At 44.7% G+C, this 21738-nt stretch overlaps 1 protein-coding gene across 1 annotated transcript in view; it reads left to right on the top strand.

Moving 5' to 3' along the window:
- Positions 1-19152, top strand: part of LOC145359628 (plectin-like) — a 128586-nt gene extending 109434 nt beyond the window's left edge. The window contains exons 27-28 of the mRNA XM_080214330.1: positions 387-10454; positions 18567-19152. Coding sequence (XP_080070456.1) covers positions 387-9629 — 9243 coding nt within the window. The 3' untranslated portion in view covers positions 9630-10454; positions 18567-19152. The remainder of the gene's footprint in view (positions 1-386; positions 10455-18566) is intronic.
- The last annotated feature ends 2586 nt before the right edge of the window (positions 19153-21738 follow it).

A 21738-nucleotide genomic window follows, 5' to 3' on the forward strand; every position in this document is an offset into this window, starting at 1 on the left:
CTGCCTCACAGCACCAGAGACCCGGGTTTGATTCCGGGCTTGGGTTACTATCTGCGCAGAGCCTGCATGTTTTCCCCATGTCTGCATAGGTTTCCTCCCACAGTCCGAAAGACGTGCATTGGCCATGCTAAATTGTCCCTCAGTGTACCCGAACAGGCGCCAGAGTGTGGCAACTCGGAGATTTTCACAGTAACTTCGTTCCACCGTCAGTCTATTTGTGACACTAATAAATAAACCATTAACTGAAACTTTTAATTTGAGGCGGAGGGGTGGGGATGTTATGGGTTGGTTTTGGGGTTTTTGCTGTGATGTGTTATTTGTGCTTCTTTGCTGTCTAGGTCATTGTACATCAATAATGATCAATTTCTTGTACTCACTTCTCACAGATGGAAGCAGGGCAGAAGAAAGAAATTGTCCAGACAACTCAAATGCTTCAACAAACCTTCCTCAGTGAGAAAGAGCTTCTGTTAAAGAAAGAAAAGATGGTTGAAGATGAAAAGATGAAGTTAGAGCGACTTTATGAAGACGAAGTGAAGAAATCGCAGTCACTGAAGGACGAACAGAACAAACAGATGAAGAAATTGGAGGATGATAAACACAGGCTTCAGAGCAGCATGGAGGAAGCACTGAGAAAGCAGAGGGAGGCTGAGAACCAAGTTCATGAGAAGCAGAGGGAACTTCAGGAAATGGAGCGGAAAAGACAGGAGAAAGAAAAGGAACTTGCTGATGAAAATCAGGCTCTTAAAGTGAAGTTAGAGCAACTGAAAGCACAGAAGCTGGAAGCAGAGAAGATTAAAATGGCTCCAATTCAGTCAGTGACTGTCACTCCAATCAGTGCTGTGTCCAATGGCAGAGATGTGTTAGATTCCACTCCCGTGAGCAAAGACACCAAATTGTCTTTCAGTGGCCTCCGCCAGCCAGTTCCAGCTAGTCGCTTGCAGCAGTCTGGTATCCTGAGCAAGAAGCAGTTAGATAAACTCAAGAAAGGCTCTGTCACTATCGAGGAACTCTCCCAAAAAGAAAACTTGAAGAACTATCTCCAAGGCAAAAGCTGCATTGCCGGATTGATGATTGAACCCACAAATGAGAAAATGACCATCTATGAGGCAATGAAGCAGGGATTGCTGAAACCTAGCACTGCCACAACACTGCTTGAGGCTCAAGCAGCCTCTGGCTTCATCATTGACCCGATTAAGGACAAGAAACTGTCAGTTAATGAGGCTATCAAGGAAGGAGTGGTGGGACCAGAGCTTCAGGAAAAACTGCTATCTGCTGAGAGAGCAGTGACGGGTTACAAGGATCCCTACACAGGAAATACCATCTCCCTGTTCGAAGCAATGAATAAAGAACTGATCACTCCAAATCATGCAATCCGCCTGCTGCAGGCACAGATCGCTACTGGTGGAATCATTGACCCTGTAAACAGCCATCACCTACCCTTGGACCAGGCCTACAAGCAGGGTGTATTTGATGAGGGCATGAATAAAACACTTACCAGTGACACTGATGAAAGCAAAGGGTTTTTTGATCCCAATACTCAGGAGAACCTTACGTACTCACAGCTGATGGAGAGATGTCAAACGGATCCCGAGACTGGCCTCTGTCTCTTGCCATTGACCAATGAGGCAGTGAGACAAAAGGGAGGTTATACAAAGGAACAGACACAGGACATCTTCAGTACAGCCACAGTGTCTGTCCCATCCGGAAAATTCTCTGGGAAAACTGTCACCATCTGGGAATTGATCAACTCGGAATACTTCACTGAAGAACAGAGGAGGGACATAATCCGGCAATACAGATCAGGAAAGGTGACCATTGAAAACATTATTAAATTAATCATTACAATTATTGATGAAACTGAGGCTAAAAAACAGCTTCTGTTCAATGGTCTGAGGGACAAGGTCCCGGCCAGTGAGTTACTGGAATCTAAGATCATTCAGAAGAAGACCTTTGATGATCTTCAGAAAGGAAAGGCAACCCCAGAAGAAGTTGGTAAGCTGGAGGCAGTGAAGAAATTCCTACAGGGATCAGACAGCATTGCTGGAGTGTTCATCGAGCCTACAAAGGAGAAGATGAGCTTGTATGAAGCAATGAAGAAGAATCTGTTGAGTCCAAGTATTGCAGAAGCATTACTGGAAGCTCAGGCAGCCTCAGGGTTCATTGTTGATCCAGTGAGGAATCAGACCCTGACAGTTGATGAAGCTGTTAAGGGGGGCCTCATTGGACCTGAGCTTCATGAGAAGCTTCTGTCTGCTGAAAGAGCAGTAACTGGATACAAAGACCCCTACACTGGCCAAAAGATCTCCCTATTTGAAGCAATCAATAAGAACTTCCTCCATAAAGACCATGGGATCCGCCTCCTTGAGGCACAGTTGGCATCTGGAGGCATCATTGACCCTGTGACCAGCCATCGTCTGCCCATTGATGTGGCCTACAAGCGAGGGATGTTGGATGAGGAGATGAGCAATAAGTTGTCCACTCCCAGTGATGACGTTAGAGGATTTTATGATCCAAATAGTGAGGAGAACCTCACCTATCAGGAACTGAAGGACAGGTGTAGAAAGGATGATCCAACAGGCCTCTCTCTGCTTCCTCTGAGTGAGAAAGCTATAACATTCAAACCTGCTTATGATGAAGAACAGACAAAAGATACCTTTAAAAAGACCACAGTCTCTGTTCCGGCTGGTACATTCACTGGGAAAACTGTCACTATTTGGGAGCTGATTAACTCCGAGTATTTCACTGACGAACAACGGAGGGACTTGATTCGCCAGTATCGATCAGGAAAGGTCACAGTGGAAAAGATCATCAGAATTGTCATCACAGTTATTGAGGAAAAAGAAGCAAAGAAGACACCAAAGCTCACATTTGATGGTCTGAGGGACAAGGTCCCGGCCAGTGAGTTACTGGAATCTAAGATCATTCAGAAGAAGACCTTTGATGATCTTCAGAAAGGAAAGGCAACCCCAGAAGAAGTTGGTAAGCTGGAGGCAGTGAAGAAATTCCTACAGGGATCAGACAGCATTGCTGGAGTGTTCATCGAGCGTACAAAGGAGAAGATGAGCTTGTATGAAGCAATGAAGAAGAATCTGTTGAGTCCAAGTATTGCAGAAGCATTACTGGAAGCTCAGGCAGCCTCAGGGTTCATTGTTGATCCAGTGAGGAATCAGACCCTGACAGTTGATGAAGCTGTTAAGGGGGGCCTCATTGGACCTGAGCTTCATGAGAAGCTTCTGTCTGCTGAAAGAGCAGTAACTGGATACAAAGACCCCTACACTGGCCAAAAGATCTCCTTATTTGAAGCAATGAGGAAGGACCTTATACCCAAAGAGCATGGCGTCCATCTCCTTGAGGCACAGTTGGCATCTGGAGGCATCATTGATCCTGTGACCAGCCATCGTCTGCCCATTGATGTGGCCTACAAGCGAGGGATGTTGGATGAGGAGATGAGCAATAAGTTGTCCACTCCCAGTGATGATATTAAAGGATTCACTGACCCAAACACAGATGAACGTGTCACATACCAACAGCTGAAGATGAAATGTAGAGCTGACCCTGAAACATGTCTCTACCTGATGCCACTAAGTGAAGAGGCAATGAAACATGTGGACATTCACCCTGAGCAGGTGACTAAGGACATCTTCCAAAAGGCTACAGTGTCTGTCCCAACCGGAAAATTCTCTGGGAAAACTGTCACCATCTGGGAATTGATCAACTCGGAATACTTCACTGAAGAACAGAGGAGGGACATAATCCGGCAATACAGATCAGGAAAGGTGACCATTGAAAACATTATTAAATTAATCATTACAATTATTGATGAAACTGAGGCTAAAAAACAGCTTCTGTTCAATGGTCTGAGGGACAAGGTCCCGGCCAGTGAGTTACTGGAATCTAAGATCATTCAGAAGAAGACCTTTGATGATCTTCAGAAAGGAAAGGCAACCCCAGAAGAAGTTGGTAAGCTGGAGGCAGTGAAGAAATTCCTACAGGGATCAGACAGCATTGCTGGAGTGTTCATCGAGCCTACAAAGGAGAAGATGAGCTTGTATGAAGCAATGAAGAAGAATCTGTTGAGTCCAAGTATTGCAGAAGCATTACTGGAAGCTCAGGCAGCCTCAGGGTTCATTGTTGATCCAGTGAGGAATCAGACCTTGACAGTTGATGAAGCTGTTAAGGGGGGCCTCATTGGACCTGAGCTTCATGAGAAGCTTCTGTCTGCTGAAAGAGCAGTAACTGGATACAAAGACCCTTACACTGGCCAAAAGATCTCCCTATTTGAAGCAATCAATAAGAACTTCCTCCATAAAGACCATGGGATCCGCCTCCTTGAGGCACAGTTGGCATCTGGAGGCATCATTGACCCTGTGACCAGCCATCGTCTGCCCATTGATGTGGCCTACAAGCGAGGGATGTTGGATGAGGAGATGAGCAATAAGTTGTCCACTCCCAGTGATGACGTTAGAGGATTTTATGATCCAAATAGTGAGGAGAACCTCACCTATCAGGAACTGAAGGACAGGTGTAGAAAGGATGATCCAACAGGCCTCTCTCTGCTTCCTCTGAGTGAGAAAGCTATAACATTCAAACCTGCTTATGATGAAGAACAGACAAAAGATACCTTTAAAAAGACCACAGTCTCTGTTCCGGCTGGTACATTCACTGGGAAAACTGTCACTATTTGGGAGCTGATTAACTCCGAGTATTTCACTGATGAACAACGGAGGGACTTGATTCGCCAGTATCGATCAGGAAAGGTCACAGTGGAAAAGATCATCAGAATTGTCATCACAGTTATTGAGGAAAAAGAAGCAAAGAAGACACCAAAGCTCACATTTGATGGTCTGAGGGACAAGGTCCCGGCCAGTGAGTTACTGGAATCTAAGATTATTCAGAAGAAGACCTTTGATGATCTTCAGAAAGGAAAGGCAACCCCAGAAGAAGTTGGTAAGCTGGAGGCAGTGAAGAAATTCCTACAGGGATCAGACAGCATTGCTGGAGTGTTCATCGAGCGTACAAAGGAGAAGATGAGCTTGTATGAAGCAATGAAGAAGAATCTGTTGAGTCCAAGTATTGCAGAAGCATTACTGGAAGCTCAGGCAGCCTCAGGGTTCATTGTTGATCCAGTGAGGAATCAGACCCTGACAGTTGATGAAGCTGTTAAGGGGGGCCTCATTGGACCTGAGCTTCATGAGAAGCTTCTGTCTGCTGAGAAGGCAGTAACTGGATACAAAGACCCCTACACTGGCCAAAAGATCTCCTTATTTGAAGCAATGAAGAAGGACCTTATACCCAAAGAGCATGGCGTCCATCTCCTTGAGGCACAGTTGGCATCTGGAGGCATCATTGACCCTGTGACCAGCCATCGTCTGCCCATTGATGTGGCCTACAAGCGAGGGATGTTGGATGAGGAGATGAGCAATAAGTTGTCCACTCCCAGTGATGACGTTAAAGGATTCACTGACCCAAACACAGATGAACGTGTCACATACCAACAGCTGAAGATGAAATGTAGAGCTGACCCTGAAACATGTCTCTACCTGATGCCACTAAGTGAAGAGGCAATGAAACATGTGGACATTCACCCTGAGCAGGTGACTAAGGACATCTTCCAAAAGGCTACAGTGTCTGTCCCAACCGGAAAATTCTCTGGGAAAACTGTCACCATCTGGGAATTGATCAACTCGGAATACTTCACTGAAGAACAGAGGAGGGACTTGATCCGGCAATACAGATCAGGAAAGGTGACCATTGAAAAGATAATTACAATTGTTGTTACAATCATTGAAGAAAGTGCCGTGAAGATGAAACCACAGCTCACATTTGATGGCCTGAGGGACAAGGTCCCGGCCAGTGAGTTACTGGAATCTAAGATTATTCAGAAGAAGACCTTTGATGATCTTCAGAAAGGAAAGGCAACCCCAGAAGAAGTTGGCAAGCTGGAGGCAGTGAAGAAATTCCTACAGGGATCAGACAGCATTGCTGGATTGTTCATCGAGCGTACAAAGGAGAAGATGAGCTTGTATGAAGCAATGAAGAAGAATCTGTTGAGTCCAAGTATTGCAGAAGCATTACTGGAAGCTCAGGCAGCCTCAGGGTTCATTGTTGATCCAGTGAGGAATCAGACCCTGACAGTTGATGAAGCTGTTAAGGGGGGCCTCATTGGACCTGAGCTTCATGAGAAGCTTCTGTCTGCTGAAAGAGCAGTAACTGGATACAAAGACCCTTACACTGGCCAAAAGATCTCATTATACCAAGCAATCAAGAAGGACCTTGTCTCTAAGGTTCGTGGGATCTGCTTCCTTGAGGCTCAGATTGCCACAGGAGGCATCATTGACCCTGTGACCAGCCATCGTCTGCCCATTGATGTGGCCTACAAACGAGGAATATTTGATGAAGAAATGAACAAGATTCTCTCAGATAGTTGTGATTCCTCCAGAGGGTTTGTTGATCCTAATACTGATGAAGAGGTCACCTATGAGCAGCTAAAAGACAGATGTGTGACAGATCCTGAAACGGGACTCCACCTTATACCCATGAAAGACAGAGAGAAACCAAAAGTGGTTGAGAATGTGTTCCACAGTGAGATTGAAACCCAGGAGGTGTTTGAGAATACTACAGTGAACTTTCCTGAGGGGACTTTAGGTGGGAAATCCATGTCAGTTTGGGATGTCTTGAACTCAGAATTCATTTCTGAGAAAGAAAGGCTGAGGTTAACAAAGGAATACCAGTCTGGGAAAATCACACGCGAGCGTTTAGTTGTGATCATCATTGAAATCATTCAGCAGGTGGAAATACGCAGGGGATATGAAATGATTACATTCAATACTTTCCGGGGTAAAATCACAGCTGATCAACTTTATTCCTCCAGGATTATTGACCTGGAAACTCTGAAAATGCTGAAGGAGAAGACGCTGTCAGTGAGAGAAGTGTGTGACATGGAGTCTGTCAGAAAGTATTTGTTTGGAACCGGAGCTATCAGTGGCATTTATAGATGTATTGGGAAGGAAGTGTTAAATGTGTACGATGCAATGAAGAAAGGTTTCATCAAAGCGGAGGCCGCTCAAAGTCTACTGGAAGCTCAGGCTGCTACTGGTTTCATCCTGGATCCAGTGAAGAATAAGAGACTGACTGTGGATGAGGCTGTGAAAGAGGGTCTGGTGGGTCCTGAATTCCATGACAAACTGCTTTCAGCAGAGCGAGCAGTAACTGGTTACCGAGACCCTTACACCGGGAATATCATCTCACTTTTCCAAGCCATGAAGAAAGGCTTAATTGCAAAGGACTATGTCCTGAGGCTACTTGATGCCCAGCTGGTCACAGGTGGCATTATTGACCCAGAATACAGCTATCACCTACCTTTGGAGACTGCCTATCAGCGAGGTTACCTCGACCGTGAGACTTACAGTTTGCTCACCGATCCCACTGAAGGGTCACAAGGATTCCGTGACCCCAACACCGAGGAACCAGTCAGCTACAGTCAACTGATGGCAAGGTGCAAAGTTGATGAAAAGACAGGCCATCGATTATTGACTCTGACAGACAAGAGAAGGCTGATATTCAAGGGTCTCCGAAAAGAGATCACACTAGAACAACTGACGGCGTCAGATATCATTACCAGCTCTACTGCTGCACAGTTACAGGAAGGCGAGATCACTATTGATGAAGTTAGCAACAACATTAAGAAATATTTAGAAGGCACCAGTTGTATTTCAGGAGTGTTTGTCGAGGCTTCCAAGGAAAGATTTTCCATCTACCAAGCCATGAAAAAGGGAATGATCAGACCTGGGACAGCATTTGAATTGTTGGAGGCCCAGGCAGCAACTGGTTACATGATCGACCCAATTAAAAACATGAAATTAACTGTTAGTGAAGCAGTGAAAATGGGAGTTGTGGGCCCAGAGTTTAAGGATAAACTTCTGTCAGCTGAGAGAGCAGTTACTGGTTACAGAGACCCTTACTCAAATGCACTCATTTCTCTGTTTCAAGCAATACAGAAAGGTTTGATTCTCAAAGATCATGGAATCCGTTTATTGGAATCCCAGATTGCGACAGGAGGCATCATAGACCCTGAATACAGTCATCGACTACCTGTTGAAGTGGCCTATAAACGCGGCCTGTTTGATGAGGACATGAACATGATATTATTAGATCCAGGAGATGATACCAAAGGTTTCTTTGATCCAAACACAGAGGAAAATCTCACCTATCTGCAACTGAAGGAACGATGTGTAGTAGATTCCGAGACTGGACTGTGTTTGCTACCCCTGAAAGATAAGAAGAAAGAGAGGAAGACTTCATCCAAATCATCTGTTCGCAAACGGCGAGTGGTAATCGTTGATCCTGACACTGGCAAAGAAATGTCTGTCTACGAAGCTTATCGTAAAGGACTGATTGACCATCAGACTTACACTGAGCTTTCTGAACAGGAGTGTGAGTGGGAGGAAGTGACCATCTCTTCATCGGATGGTGTGGTCAAGTCAATGATCACTGACAGACGGTCAGGTAGACAATATGATATTGATGATGCACTTTCCAAGGGTTTGATTGACCAAGGTTCTTTGGATCTGTATCGCTCAGGAGCTCTGTCCATTACTGAATTTGCTGATATGTTGTCCGGAAACATGAGTGGATTCCGTTCGAGATCATCCTCGGTTGGATCCTCATCTTCATACACGAGCCAACAGGCAACTCAAATGAGAAGTCACATGGTTACATGGAGTGATCCGTTGGAGGAGACTGGTCCAGTTGCTGGCATCTTGGACACTGATACTCTTGAGAAAGTCTCCATCACAGAAGCAATGCACCGGAATCTAGTGGACAATATCACTGGTCAGAGATTACTGGAGGCCCAGGCTTGTACTGGAGGAATCATTGATCCCAATACAGGAGACAAGTATTCTGTCACAGATGCTGTTGGCCAAGGCCTAGTGGACAAGATCATGGTAGATAGGATAAATCTGGCTCAGAAAGCATTCAATGGATTTGAAGATCCAAGAACAAAGACAAAAATGTCAGCTGCTCAGGCCTTGAAGAAAGGCTGGTTATATTATGAAGCTGGCCAACGGTTCCTGGAGGTTCAGTATCTGACTGGTGGACTGATTGAACCGGATGTCCCTCAACGAGTGCCTCTGGACGAAGCTCTACAAAAGGGCAGTATTGATGCTCGCACTGTACAGAAGCTGAGGGATGTTGGGGCTTATGCAAAGTATATAACATGCCCCAAAACCAAGCTGAAGATCTCTTACAAGGATGCAATGGACAGATCTATGATTGAGGAAGGGACAGGTCTGCGTTTGCTTGAAGCATCATCACAGTCCACCAAAGGTTTTTACAGCCCCTACAACGTGAGCGGAGCTGGTTCTTCCGCAGGTTCTCGATCAGGCTCAAGAACAGGATCCAGAACAGGCTCTAGACGTGGTAGCTTTGATGCCACCGGATCTGGTTACTCCATGTCCTTCTCCTCCTCTTCATATACATCATCCAGTTATGGTCGCAGATTAGCAGCCAGTGTTTCTGGAGGGAGGGAGATGGTCTCCATGTCTCAGAGTCTCTCTACCCCTCTCTATATTCCAGATGAAAGCTCCCCCTTCAATCAGACCCAGCTTCTACAAATGCCGATGATGTAGCAGCGCCACGCATCCCACCCACCCTTCCCCATATTATCCTGCTCTACAACTAGCAAATGGCCAAGGAACTGTCTTTGTGTAATGGCAAGGGAAAAATTATTGTTATGAAAAATTTTAGAGAGAAACTTATTTTAATTAACCCATCACCTCAGTCCCTCTGAGTTTTAAATAATCTTGTCATTTGAAATTAATCAGATGGAATGTATATGTTTGGAATAAGTGGAGAATATTTATCAGGATATGATTTTTCCTGTGAGTTTTCCTAGCAGTGCCGATTTTGTTGCTATTTGTAGAGCAAACTAACCTGGACCCACAATGCTGCCATATATACCTGATCTTATTGTATCAGTGAGGAGGATTTGTAATGTCCAAACCTCAAAACTTTCTTCTTATTGAATGCACTGACACACCGCGTGCCCAGATATCTCGCTTTCTATTTTTAAGAAATATGCTGCAAATATTAAGAGCTTCTCTTCCATCAAATTATAACAAAGACTTGATACTGTTTAAAAAAACCAAATATTAACAAGGTGCCGTCTGTCAAAGTTATCGAACTCCCCTTAGATAGGGGGGTCCAACCTGCTGCAGGAATATTCACATCAACTCTTCCATCATCACATCTGTCTCCACCGCACTGATTCTGCTTTAATGACCATTTCTACCTGAGTGATTCCTGACTCCTTGTGTGAACCACAACAGCCTTCACAGTTAACTGAGCTGCCAGTGACTGATTAAACTCTGCCCTTGCTGCCATCTGTGTGCACAGAAACTGAAAGGTGCTTTGAAGTTCCACAGACTCCTCGCAATACAGCCAGTACCTAGAAGGTGAGTGAGATTAGCTTGCACCTCTGCCACCATTACACTTTGAAATATCATTTTATAGTCACGCTCAGTACCTACCTACATCCTCGCTCCTAACTCATCTCCCTCAGTCTGCCCTCTCTCTGATGGTGATAACATTCTGACTATTTCTCTGAACCCCATACCCAGTCTCTCTCTCTTTCTGTTTCTGTCTCTCTCCCTCTGTACCTCAAAGTTCTGCAAACTCTCACTATTTAAATAATCGGTTGCTTTTCTATTAACATTTTCCCACATTATACTCCATCTTCCAAATTTTTGCCCACTCCTTAACTTCTTTACATCCTTCTGTGGACTCTTTATGTTCTCTTGACAACCTACTTTTCCACTAATTCAGCCTTCATACAATCAGTTCCATCATTCAAGTCTTTGATTTCAATGATAAATGTTTGGGTCCTCAGAACATATTCCTTGCAGCTTACTAATCTGAAAATTATCCTTTTACCCCCAGATACACCCCAAGATAAGGTGAACAGTTAGATGCTTTTTCCAAGGCCAAAAATGACAATTACAAGGGGTTACAAGTTCAGGATAAGGAAGGAATGGTTCAGTGGAGATGTGCGGGGGAAGTTTTTTACACAGAGGATGGTGGGGGTCTGGAATGCACTGCCAAGTGAGGTGGTTGAGGTAGTTACGTTAAGTTAGATTAGCGACATTATTTGGACTTATTTAGATAGACACATGAACAGGCAGGGAGTAGAGGGATACAGGCGGTTGGTCTAGATAGGACAACATGGTCTGTGCAGGCTTGATGGGCCAAAGGGCCTATTCCTGCGCTGTACTGTTTTTTTTCTCTGTTCTCTACTTCCCATAAAAATTAGAAGCCATTCAGCCCTTCGAGCTTGCTCTGCCATTCATTTTGATCATGGCTGAGCATCAAATTCAATATCCTGATCCCCCCTTCTCCCCATATCCTTTGATCCCTTTAGCCCCAAGAGCTATGGATCAGTTAACCAATCCTTTATCATTGCTAGTATTTTATCTCTTACACATGCAACCTTTGACATGACCTGAATGAAATGCATTTTAGAAATCTCAGTACACTTGGGCAAAAGGGACAATGAAGTATCCAGCAAACAGACTCATATATACTTTTTATGCATATATTGGTGGCAACAGAAAGAGTAGGCCCACTCAAGGACAATGGAGGGAAGTTATGTGCGGAGTCACAGGAAGTGGGCAAGATTCTTAATGAGTACTTTGTATCGGTGGTCACCAAGGAGAAGGACATGGCAGGTGTTGAAGTCAGGGAAATGTGTGTGAACGCTCTAGAGAATGTCAGTATATCGAAAGAGGAAATGTCAAGTATCCTAAACTGCATTGAGACAAGTCCCTGGGGCCGGATCCGAGGTTACTGTGGAAGGCAAAGGAACACCAGAAGCTAGTGGTGTTCCACAGGGATCAGAGCTGGTACCTCTGTTGTTTGTAGTATATATAATTGTTCTGGAGGAAAATGTGGGGAGGTCTGATTAGTAAGTTTGCGGATGACAGGTAGATTGGCAGAATTCTGATAGTGCCAGGGATTGTCAGAGGATACAACAGGCTAGAGATAGATTGGAGACTTGGACACAGAAATGGCAGATGGAGTTTAATCCGGACAAATGTGAGGTGATGCATTTTGGAGGATCAAATTTAGGTGTGAATTATACTATAAATGGCAGAACCCTTCGGAACATTAACATACAGAGGGATCTGGGTGTACAGAACCACAGTTCCCTATCAGCCAGGGCACTGAGTACAGGAGTTGGGAAATCGTGTTGCAGCTATATGAAACCTTGGTTGGGCTGCATTTGGAGTATTATGTGCCGTTCTGGTCACCATACTACCAGAAGTCAGGGGAGCTTTGGAGACAGTGCAAAGAAGGTTCACCAGGATGTTGCTTAGTCTTGAGGGTGTTGGCTATGAAGAAGATTGAATAAACTAGGATTGTTTTCACTGGAAAGACGGAGGTTGAGAGGAGCTGTGATAGAGGTCTACAAAATTATGAGAAGCATTGACAGGTTAGAACATAGAACATTACAGCGCAGAACAGGCCCTTCGGCCCGCGATGTTGCGCCGACCAGTTAAAAAGCAATGACCCTCTAACCTAAACCAAACCCTTTCCATCCATAGGTTGGATAATCAGAGGCTTTTCCCCAGGGTGGAATTACAAGGGGCACAGGTTCAAGGTGAGGTGGGAGGGGAAGTTTCAGGGAGAATAGCGTGGGAGGTTTTTCACACAGAGTGGTGGGTTTTCTTTGTTCTTTGTACATCTCCCTGTTCACCTTTATCCACATTGCTGCAAATTATTAGTCAAGTGCAATTTCCTTTTTACAAATAAAAGCAGAAACTGCTGGAATGTCACAGTGGGTAGCTCCTGTGGAGAGAGAAACAGAGTTAACGTTTCCAGTCCAGGCTACTCTTCAGAAGCCTTTTGTGGAATGACAGTGTAGAATATTGTAAAAATTAGAGGTTGGTTATAATGTAGGTCTGATGGGGGAGACAATGGTTTAGTGGTATTGTCACTAGACTAGTAATCTAGAGACCCTAGGCTAATGCTCTGGGAGCATTGGGTTCAAATCCCATCATGTCAGCTGGGGAATTTAAATTCCATTCATAAATAAAATTCATAGTGACCATGAGACCATTATTCATTGGCATAAAAACCCATCTGATTCACTCATACTCTTTAAGGATAGAAATCTGCTGTCCTTACCTACTCTGGCCTACATGTGACTCCATATCCACAGTAACGTAGGTAACTCTTAAATGCCTCTGAAATGGCCGAGCGAGATACTCAGTTCTGTAAAACCACTATGAAGTCTACAAAAAGGAATAACTCACCCAGCATCAGCCAAGACCCTACAACATCCTTACTGACACCTGAGAGCTTGTGCCAAAATTGGAGAGCCGTCGCACAGACTAGTCAAGCCTGACACAGTCATACTCTGGGACACCAGCATCACTGAATGTATCCTGTCACCTGCTACCACTACATTTCTATTTACTAACATGCTTGAATGGCTTCCTGTACCATGGTGCTTTGGAGCTTACTTTCATCCCGCAACTCTCAGTCCTGTGACTTGTCATCGGAACTGGTCTACATTAGAATGCTCACAATGTGGTCTGCTCAACACTGGAAACTAAACACACATTTGATGGCCACTTTCTGCAACCTGCCTTCAGTCTGCACATAATGACCTTGACTGAACAATGGGATGTCCTTGGATGCAGGGGAGATTCACTAGGTTGATTCCGGAGTTGAGAGGGTTGGCTTATGAGGAGAGACTGAATAGACTGGGGCTATACTCATTGGAATTCAGAAAAATGAGAGGAGCTCTTATAGAAGCATGCAAGATTACAAAGGGAATAGATAAGATAGAAGCAGGGAAGTTGTTTCCACTGGCGGGTGAAACTAGAACTTGGGGGCATAGCCTCAAAATAAGAGGAAGCAGATTTAGGACTGAGTTGAGGAGGAACTTCTTCACACAAAGGGTCGTGAATCTGTGGAATTCCCTGCCCAGTGAAGCAGTTGAGGCTCCCTCATTGAATGTTTTTAAGGCAAGGATAGATAAATTTTTGAACAGTAAAGGAATTAGGGGTTATGGTGATCGGGCGGATAAGTGGAGCTGAGTCCACAAAAAGATCAGCCATGATCTTATTGAACAGCGGAGCAGGCTCGAGGGACCAGATGGCCCACTCCTGCTCCTAGTTCTTATGTTCTTATTTCAATGACCTTGACTGTCCAATGGGACACCATTTTAATTCTCATTTTTATGAAGTGATCTGATTGTTTTATTTTTGTCACGTATTAGTATACAATGAAAAGTATTGTTCTTGTGCACTGTACAATGCATACTGTTCATAGAGAAGGAAAAGAGAGTGCAGAATGTAGTGTTACGGTCATAGCTAGGGTGTAGAGAAAGATCAACTTAATGCGAGGTAAATCCATTCAAAAGTCTGGCAGCAGGGAAGAAGCCGTTCTTGAAATGGTTGGTACGTGACCTCAGACTTTTGTATCTTTTTCCGGATGGAAGAAGGTGAAAGAGAGAATGTCCGGGGTGTGTGGGGTCCTTAATTATGCTGACTGCTTTACCGAGGCAGCAGCAAGTATAGACAGAGTCAGTCAATGGGAGGCTGATTTGCCTGATGGACTGGGCTTTGTTCACGATCTTTTCTAGCTTCCTGTGGTCTTGGGCAGAGCAGGAGCCATACCAAGCTGAAATACAATCAGAAAGAATTTTTTTTATGGTGCATCTGTAAAGGTTGATGAGAGTTGTAGCTGCCATGTCAAATTTCCTTAGTCTTCTGAGAAAGACGAGGCGTTGGTGGGGCTTTCTTAATATAGTGTCAGCATGAGGGTGTTAAGTTCGGTTTTTGCAAGACGCTTCCATCCTTGATACAAAGGCAAATACCAATCACTGTCCAATTCAAAAGTTCTTTATTCTTTTTACATGTACAAGCTGACAAACCTTTGCTATATAACTTCCACTCAGTGCTGGGAGTTAGGTAGCAAAGGCGCGCTAAATAATGGGACAGTCCCCCTTTATGTAGCTTTACAATCCTTCAGATCACATACGATCTGATACAATGTAGCTAATCACAAGACACCCTTTGTTCTTGTCAGTTAACTTGACTCGATATACATGGAGAGGTAGTAAACTGGATTAAACATTGGCTCAGTGGAAGAAGCCAGCGAGTGGTAGTGGAGGATTGCTTCTCTGAGTGGAGGCCTGTGGTTAGTGGTGTGCCACAGGGATCAGTGCTGGGTCCATTGTTGTTTGTCATCTATATCAATGATCTGGATGATAATGTGGTAAATTGGATCAGCAAATTTGCTGATGATACAAAGACTGGAGGTGTAGTGGACAGTGAGGAAGGTTTTCAAAGCTTGCAGAGGGATTTGGACCAACTAGAAAAATGGGCTGAAAAACAGCAGATGGAGATTAACGCAGACAAGTGTGAGGTATTGCACTTTGGAAGGACAAACCAAGGTAGAACATACAAGGTAAATGGTAGGACTCTGAAGAGTGCAGTTGAATAGAGGGATCTGGGAATACAGGTACAGAATCCCCTAAAAGTGGCGTCACAGGTAGATAGGGTCGTAAAGAGTGCTTTTGGAACATTGGTCTTGTCATTTGTAGTTGGGGAAAGCCTCTATCCATCTACTAATCACATCAACAATTACAAGACGAAACTTATAACACTGCACACACGGTAATTCAATAAAATCCAACTGAATACAATCAAATGGGCCACCCGACAAGGGTGTTCCCCCTGGTGAGCACTTTATTCCTTGGCCACTGTTATTTTGTTGACATGTTAAACATGATGCTATGTGAGACTGAGCAGCCTCAGCCAGTCAGGGGTGCCACCAGGTACGAAGCAATATTCCACTCATTCCCTCCTTCCCAAGGTGGGTGTCAGAGTGTAGACAATCAATCAATAAAGGCAGTAATGTATCTGGTATACAAACTTGGCCAGCTAGAGTGACCCAGAGGCCTTTTGACGCAGAATGCGAACATCCATGTGTCTTCCAAAGATCTTTTTCAGAAGCAGGGGCATCACCCTGTAAGCGCTGAATAGTGATTATATCTGGCATGCCCAGTGTGTTCAGGGAAGGCGAGCGATTTATTGCCTGTTTATTCATGGTGGGCACTATGTTAGTTTGGGCTGTTGCAGCCTTTTTGGTGGCATAGTCAGCCCTGGCATTACCCCTGGTCGCTGCCGAGTTACCGGCAGTGTGGGCGGTAAATTTAATAATGACTAGTTGTTTAGGGAGGAGGCTGGCTTGGAGAAGGTTGTGGCTATAAGGGGAATTTTGGATGGGGCTTCCCGAGGACATGAGGAACCCTCTTTGGGTCCACAATTGGCCAAAATCATGAGAGCACTAGGTTGCCTTCTCCAATCCTCCTCCTCCAGTTGTTGTTGATCGGTGTCAGTACTTTAGAACAACGTTGGCAAGCCAGATATGTCAGGAGGTACCTCCGGTTTTTTAATCTTTCCTTTGTTCAGCCTGCTGCTCCAGTCCTTTTTCTCGGTTTTGTCTCTCCCTTATCAGCCTCTCTGGTTCCGCTCCCTCTCTTCTGTCCTTATACTTCTCACATTCCCACTTCAACATTTCCCAAGTTTTGGGTTTCCCTTCATCATCCCATTCACTGATCCCTCTCCTACTCCAACTTTGATTCCTCTCCAGCTGGTCAATTTTGATTTTTCATAGAACATAGAAAAACTACAGCACAAACAGGCCCTTTGGCCCACAAGTTGTGTCGAACATATCCCTCCCTATCAGGCTTACCTATAACCCTGTACCTTACTAAATCCCATGTACTCATCCAAAAGTCTCTTAAAAGATCCTATCGATTCAACAAGCAACCAGACCCCCCAAACACTCTGAAATACAAAAACTACTCATTATTAGATCAATCTTAGATTTTTCTCTCATCAATTTTCCTTCTTGCCAATTAATTCATAATATTTCCATAGTAATTCCCACACGTTACTACGTCTCATAAGGACTCGAACCTCAAATTCTACCGACCGAGGGACTCAAACCCCGGCCACCAGGGTGCCTCAAACCTCCTGGATTTAATATACCAAAACCCTGGAGACTCTAACCTCCAGGTACATGTGAGGGATTCGAACCCTCCACTTTCTTACTGAATAAACCTGGAACGTAAGCCGTCTCTGGGTTCTGTCAATATAGGGACAAGGGGTCAACTGAATATTAGTTCAGTGAGAGAGACCAAGGTTAATCTTACCTCATAGGCCCGACCGTCTCACGTTACCGACACCCAGATGATTGCTTATTCAGTCCACCTCGGAGGACGTCTGTTTATGTTGGAACCCTGCTCTGCAGTGCCAATTGTTAAGTTCGTTTTTGCGAGACTCTTCTGTCCTTGATACAAAAGCAAACACCAACCACTGTCCGATTCAAAAGCTCTTTATTTTTCTTACATGTACAAGCTGGCAAACCTTTGCTATGTAACTTTCACTCAGTGCTGGCAGTCAGGTGCAGAGATGTGCTGAACAATGGGACAGTCCCCCTTTATGTAGCTTTTACAATCCTTCAGATCACATGTGATCTGATACAATATAGCTCATCACAAGGCACCTTTTGTTCTAGTCAGGTTAACCATATCTAACGTCGTAATATCGTTATGTTGAAAGTAAGAGAACTGTTAAAGGGTAAATTTGTTAATCACAGATGTCTTAAGCTTGTCATTTTGAAATCAACTCAAAAGTTCTTAATTGCATGTGATGTTAACCCCTTAATATCTCAAAGGGACCAGGACAGGTTGTTGGTGATCTGGACACCTAAAAACTAGAAGCTCTCGATCATTTCCACTTTATCCCCATTGATGTAGACAGGGGCATGTTACTCTTTACACTTCCTGAAGTGTCTCTTTAGATCCATTGCAATGTGGTTGATTCTGTAAGTCCCTCTGACATGGAGGGCAATTTGGGTCAGCCACATCCAAGAAATCAATTTTAGAAATCGTGCTGATTCCTTCCAGCATTTCTCTTTTCAGCAATGCGAAGGATTATTTCTTAATTACCACTGAATTTAGCTGTATTAGCTAATTTAAATTTCATTGGCCAAGGGACAGAACTGAGCTGAGGGACATACGTTTGATATTGGACATTGTTTTGAGAATTGACACCAATACTGTAGAATTGACCCACATGCAGTCTGACTTTATAAACTGAGTCAGGTCTGAGTGACTCAGAGAGCAGATATTAATCTGCCAGAGACCAGGAACAGACAGATAACCGGTTTCATATTCAGATCCCCCTCTGCAACTGCAATCAAGAGCTTTAAGTCTTGGATTCTTCCTAAATTATTAAAATAAATGGAGCACCTTGCTAACACCTGGAGATGGCCCAGCAAGGAGCCAGGGTGATAGAGCTGTAAGGGTTATGTCCAGACTGAGGGGGTCACAGAGTTCAGAGTTCATGTGGCATTGGCTTCAGAGTGTGCTGTATGAGCAGTTTTCTCAATCGTCGATTCACTTCATTTCACACTCACTGTGTCAATTGTCTCTTTTGTTGAGTTAAAATTGTTCATTGTCCTAAAAGCTGTTCCCTTTTCCATTTTAGTTCCTGTGAACACCTCGTTACAGACAGTGATGTCAGTGCCGCAGTGTTTGACAGCTGGGACAGAGTTAAACCTTCACACAGACTGAGCCTCCACAAGGCCGTCACACCAGAACATTCCGGAAACTCAGTGGAGGCAAGGAACGAATCATGGGAGATTCATTGTTCCTGAAAAAGGCTTTTTTCATCTCCAACCCTAAGGACTCAGTACCCAGTTACTCACCTCGTATGGAGCAGAATAAATCTCAAGAACTGGAACTCAGATAGTGCCCCCTCAGATTGATGGACAGCCCTGTCCCAACTTGTCTTTTATTGATCTGTTTGTGTTCTGTTCAAATTTAGTGCATTTTCATCTACCTTCCTGTTGTTGACTTTTTTTGCTATGCATGCCTTACTAACTCATTCAAGAGATCCCCTAGCGTTTGAATGAGCCTGTTTATATCTAAACAGCGAGTTTAACATACTAACTGATTGCAAGCCATAAAACCCATGCAGAGATAAAACTCCAACATCAGCTTAAAAAAGATGAGTTGTTTACGGATGCCTCAATGCAAAGGGACAATAAAAGAGACATGAATACATAAAACAAGTATAACTTTCTCCAGTTGCTCACAGTGAACAACAGCCCCATGACAATATTGACAAGGACCAGTGCCCAGCACCCAACGTCAGCACAAGGATTTCAGAGGAGTGACGTACAGCGGTACACACTGTCACAAGCATTAGGGATCTGCCTATTGCTGTGTGACACTGGGTTACAGTACTGGTGGGGACGGATCTGTTGCTGTATAACGCTGGGATACGGTACTGATGGGGACGGGTCTGTCACTGTATAACACTGGGGTACAGCACTGGTGGGGACGGGTCTGTCGCTGTATAACACTGGGGTACAGTACTGGTGGGGACGGATCTGTCGTTGTATAACACTGGGGTACAGTACTGGTGGGGCTGGGTCTGTCACTGTACAACACTGGAGTACAGTACTGGTGGGGACGAGTTTGTCACTGTATAACACTGGGGTACAGTACTGGTGGGGTTGGGTCTGTCACTGTGTAACACTGGGGTAGAGTACTGGTGAGGACAGGCCTGTCACTGTATAACACTGGGGTACAGTACTGACGGGGATGGGTCTGTCACTATATTACTGGGGTGCACTACTGGTGGGGACGAGTCTGTCACTGTATAACACTGGGGGACAGTAATGGTGGGTCGGGTCTGTCACTGTACAACACTGGGGTACAGTACTGGTGGGGACAGGTCAATCACTGTGTAACACTGGGGTACAGTAATTCTTAATTTTGAAAAATCTGAGGGTCGGTAAGTCCCATGGGCCAGATGGGATACATCCTAGAATACTTTGGGAGGCAAGGGATGAGATTGCAGAGCCTTTAGCTTTAATCTTTGGGTCCTCACTGTCCGCAGGGATTGTGCCAGAGGACTGGAGAGTGGCGAATGTTCCTCTCTTCAAGAACGGAAATAGGAGTGACCCTGGTAATTATAGGCCAGTTAGTCTTACATCAGTGGTCAGTAAGTTAATGGAAAAGATCCTGAGGTTTAGGATTTATGACCGTTTGGAAAGATGCAGCTTAATCCAGGATAGTCAGCACGGTTTTGTGAGGAGTAGGATAGGAGACAGAGGGTAGTGGTTGATGGTAAGTATTCGACATGGAGTTCAGTTACGAGTGGTGTGCCTCAGGGATCTGTTTTGGGGCCACTGCTGTTTGTAATTTTTATAAATGATCTGGATGAGGGTATAGCTGGGTGGATTAGTAAATTTGCTGATGACACCAAAGTCGGAGGTGTGGTAGATAGTGAGGAAGGGTGTCTTAGAACATAGAACATAGAACATTACAGCGCAGAACAGGCCCTTCGGCCCACGATGTTGCGCCGACCAGTTACAAAAACAATGACCCACTAGCCTATACCAATCCCTTTTCGTCCATAAACCTATCCAGAGATCTCTTAAACGCCCCCAAACTAGACGCATTTACAACTGCAGCAGGCAGGGCATTCCAATCCCTCACCACCCGCTGGGTAAAGAACCTACCCCTGACATCCGTCCTGTAGCTACCCCCCCTTAATTTAAAGCCATGCCCCCTCGTGCTAGCTTTCTCCATCCGAGGAAAAAGGCTATCACTATCCACCCTATCTAAACCTCTAATCATCTTATATGTTTCAATAAGATCCCCTCTTAGCCGCCTTCTTTCCAACGAAAACAACCCTAAATCCCTCAGTCTCTCCTCACAGGACCTCCCCACCATACCAGGCAACATCCTAGTAAACCTCCTCTGCACCCTCTGCAACGCCTCCACATCCTTCTTGTAATGCGGGGACCAGAACTGCACACAGTACTCCAAGTGCGGCCGCACTAGAGTAGTGTACAGTTGCAACATTACACTGCGACTCCTAAATTCAATCCCCCTACCAATAAACGCCAAGACACCGTACGCCTTCTTAACAACCTTATCTACTTGATTCCCAACTTTCAGGGATCTATGTACACACACACCTAGATCCCTCTGTTCATCCACACTATTCAAAGTCCTCCCGTTAGCCCTATACTCGACACATCTGTTGCTCCTACCAAAGTGAATTACCTCACACTTCTCTGCATTAAATTCCATCCGCCACCTCTCGGCCCAGCTCTGCAACCTATCTAAGTCTCCCTGCAGACTATGACACCCTTCCTTACAATCTACCACACCTCCAATTTTGGTGTCATCAGCAAATTTACTAATCCACCCAACTATACCCTCATCCAGATCATTAATAAAAATTACAAACAACAGTGGCCCCAAAACAGATCCCTGAGGCACACCACTCGTAACTGTACTCCATGATGAATATTTACCATCCACCACCACCCTCTGTCTCCTATCTGATAGCCAATTCCTGATCCAACTTCCTAGATTACCCACAATCCCATACATCTGCATTTTCTGCAGAAGCCTACCATGGTGAACCTTATCGAACGCCTTACTAAAATCCATGTATACCACGTCAACCGCCTTGCCCCCATCCACCTCTTTGGTCACCTTCTCAAAAAACTCAATAAGGTTAGTAAGGCACGACCTACCCGCTACAAAACCATGCTGACTATTTCTAATCAATTCGTTACACTCCAAATAACTATAAATCCTATCCCTAATAATTTTTTCTAAAACCTTGCCCACAA

This window comes from Carcharhinus amblyrhynchos, chromosome 2, assembly GCF_965287045.1.
Source record: "Carcharhinus amblyrhynchos chromosome 2, sCarAmb.v2.hapA, whole genome shotgun sequence".
NCBI classification, from domain to species: Eukaryota; Metazoa; Chordata; class Chondrichthyes; order Carcharhiniformes; family Carcharhinidae; genus Carcharhinus; species Carcharhinus amblyrhynchos.